General features: G+C 42.7%; 1 protein-coding gene across 1 annotated transcript in view; it reads left to right on the forward strand.

Annotated features, from left to right (window-relative positions):
* The window catches only part of ATP11C (ATPase phospholipid transporting 11C (ATP11C blood group)), an 88,680-nt gene extending 86,491 nt beyond the window's left edge, over positions 1 to 2,189 (forward strand). The window contains exon 28 of the mRNA XM_077773879.1: positions 1,346 to 2,189. Coding sequence (XP_077630005.1) covers positions 1,346 to 1,408 — 63 coding nt within the window. The 3' untranslated portion in view covers positions 1,409 to 2,189. The remainder of the gene's footprint in view (positions 1 to 1,345) is intronic.
* The last annotated feature ends 6 nt before the right edge of the window (positions 2,190 to 2,195 follow it).

Below are 2,195 nucleotides of genomic sequence, written 5' to 3' on the forward strand. Positions count from 1 at the left end.
ACTCGCTTGGCCCCCGACAAACCTCATCTTCTTCCCCATTTTGAGCGAGTCGTCACCTGCTTAGATCTTCCCTCAGTAACGAGTCTGCCTCCCAGTAGCTTTCAAAGCCTTTGACACTTGTGTGCCAGATAGCCTTGCCCTACGCTGTATGGTACGCTTTAGCTCTACTGCTTCCGGCTCCTTTTGTATCCCCCTGGATTGCTTTCTTTAGCGCGATCCGAGTTCGGGAGACTGGGCTGGCTAGGGGACACTGCCTGTGCTGCTGGCTTCTCCAGGGCCCTCGGTCCTACAACCCCTAGCGCAGAGAGTGAGGACGTGTTCTGTTTTGAAAACCATCATTGTGTTCTTAATGTAGTTAGGTCCTCCAGGAACAGCTCTTCACGTAGCATTATTTCTCCTCCAAGGAAAAAGTCTGACAATTAGCTTCAGCCACTGTAGGTGTCCCCTTTTCTAAGTTCTCAGTACAAATGGCAACCTGATGGTGGTTAGAGTTGGTCACCGTGACCCCGCCACCTGACGGGATTGCAGAGGACTTCTGGTCCCATCATGGCCAGGAAGGTGCACCGAAGTGGGAAGAAGATCGCACGCCCCTGAAGGCCTCCCGATAGTCGGGTTTTAAGAGGTTGGGGTGGAGAGTGAAAGTTAGGTCCCCTCCCAAGAGCTAAGGCTCACACCTCTCAACATACCTGACTTAGACTCTGCGATCAGTTGGCCTCCCACGCCCTGTCCCCGGAAGAGTATTGGCTAGTGTTCAGGGAACAGAGAAGAATCGATACGTGATCTACCAAAAAAGAAAATGAACTTCAGCACGATGGGGAAGAAACTGGTTTCTTTCAGTAAAGGAAAAATAGTCTTACGACAGTCTTTCAAAACTGAATAGATCCATCTTCAGACCTCCTCTGTCAAACTTCACACACCCTGAAAACCCGTAATCCGGGCATTAGTTCACCACGGCCTGAGTGTGTGCTGTGGACGCGGGGCTAGGTGCCAGAGATAGACCAGTAAAACGGCCCTATTTTCAGCTCCCAGGCTAGAGGGAGGGACCTTGCTGAGCCAAGCACTGCCTGTGCTAGGTGCTCCTACTGGTAACAATGACTGAGAGCCCTGGAGCAATCCAAAAGCAGAAAGCAAGTCTGAATCTAGCCAGCCAGCAAACGAAGCAATGATGAAACCCCGGGTACTGTCGCTCTTTTTTCTCCCCCTGCATGTGAATAAAACTTGGCACTCGAAGATAGTCCCTTTTCTCTCATAACAAAATTTACTACTTGATTTATTTTTGAAAATGCTAAACAGATGGCGCGATTGTTAAAATAAACCTTTTAACTCTATGTTTTAAATTTTTCAGAATCCGAATCTTGAACTGCCTATGTTATTGTCCTACAAGCATATTGACAGTGGTTACAGCTAAAAAAGAAAGCATGAAGAAACAACTACGAAAAGTTGTCATCTCAGGATACTCAATATGCAACAAACTAAACCCCTCTCTTATGTCTAGGGTTCAGAATAAATGTCCATCAGAATACCAAATGACTTGTAAACATTTACAGTTATTGTAAGTAGCCTTGATGGCCAAAGCTCTAAGTTAACAAATTCTATGAAAGTTGAAAGCAAGAATAATTACAATTTCTGGCTTTAGATAGACTACTATAACTACCAAGTGGGTGCTCTTTTAACCCATGAACTCTGTGAATGGATTTAAATATAATAGTATAAAGTAGAAGTCCTACAAATGGGAATGAATAGATTTTGCTAATATTACTTTTTTTTTTTTGCCTGGCAGAAGAAATAGGCTGTTTGGATCACATTTCTTGTTCCTGCTGAATGATAATCTTAAATTATTTTTTTCTTCAAACACATGAAAGGAATACTTGAAAATACAAGAAGACTAAATGGTATCAGTGCATCAGAATAGTTAATCCTTTCTGTTCACCCACATGCTAATTCTGTCTTCATAGAATATCCTTGCCAAAAAATAACCTTGAGACCTTATGTGGAAAGAATGTTAATCCTGGATATTTTTGTGAGAATTCAAAGTTACTGATTTTATTTTTGTTCTTCTGAATTAAACCCCACCTCATGGATGTATGGCTACTTGATTATTTTCAAAATAAAACATTTTCAGTCACTTCGTAAGTAGCCCGTCAAAAGAGTTAAGATAGAACAGATTTTTTCCAATATTCGTTTTACTGGGATCT

The sequence above is a fragment of the Crocuta crocuta genome, unplaced genomic scaffold (genome assembly GCF_008692635.1).
Source record: "Crocuta crocuta isolate KB4526 unplaced genomic scaffold, BGI_CrCroc_1.0 scaffold241, whole genome shotgun sequence".
Taxonomy (NCBI): domain Eukaryota; kingdom Metazoa; phylum Chordata; class Mammalia; order Carnivora; family Hyaenidae; genus Crocuta; species Crocuta crocuta.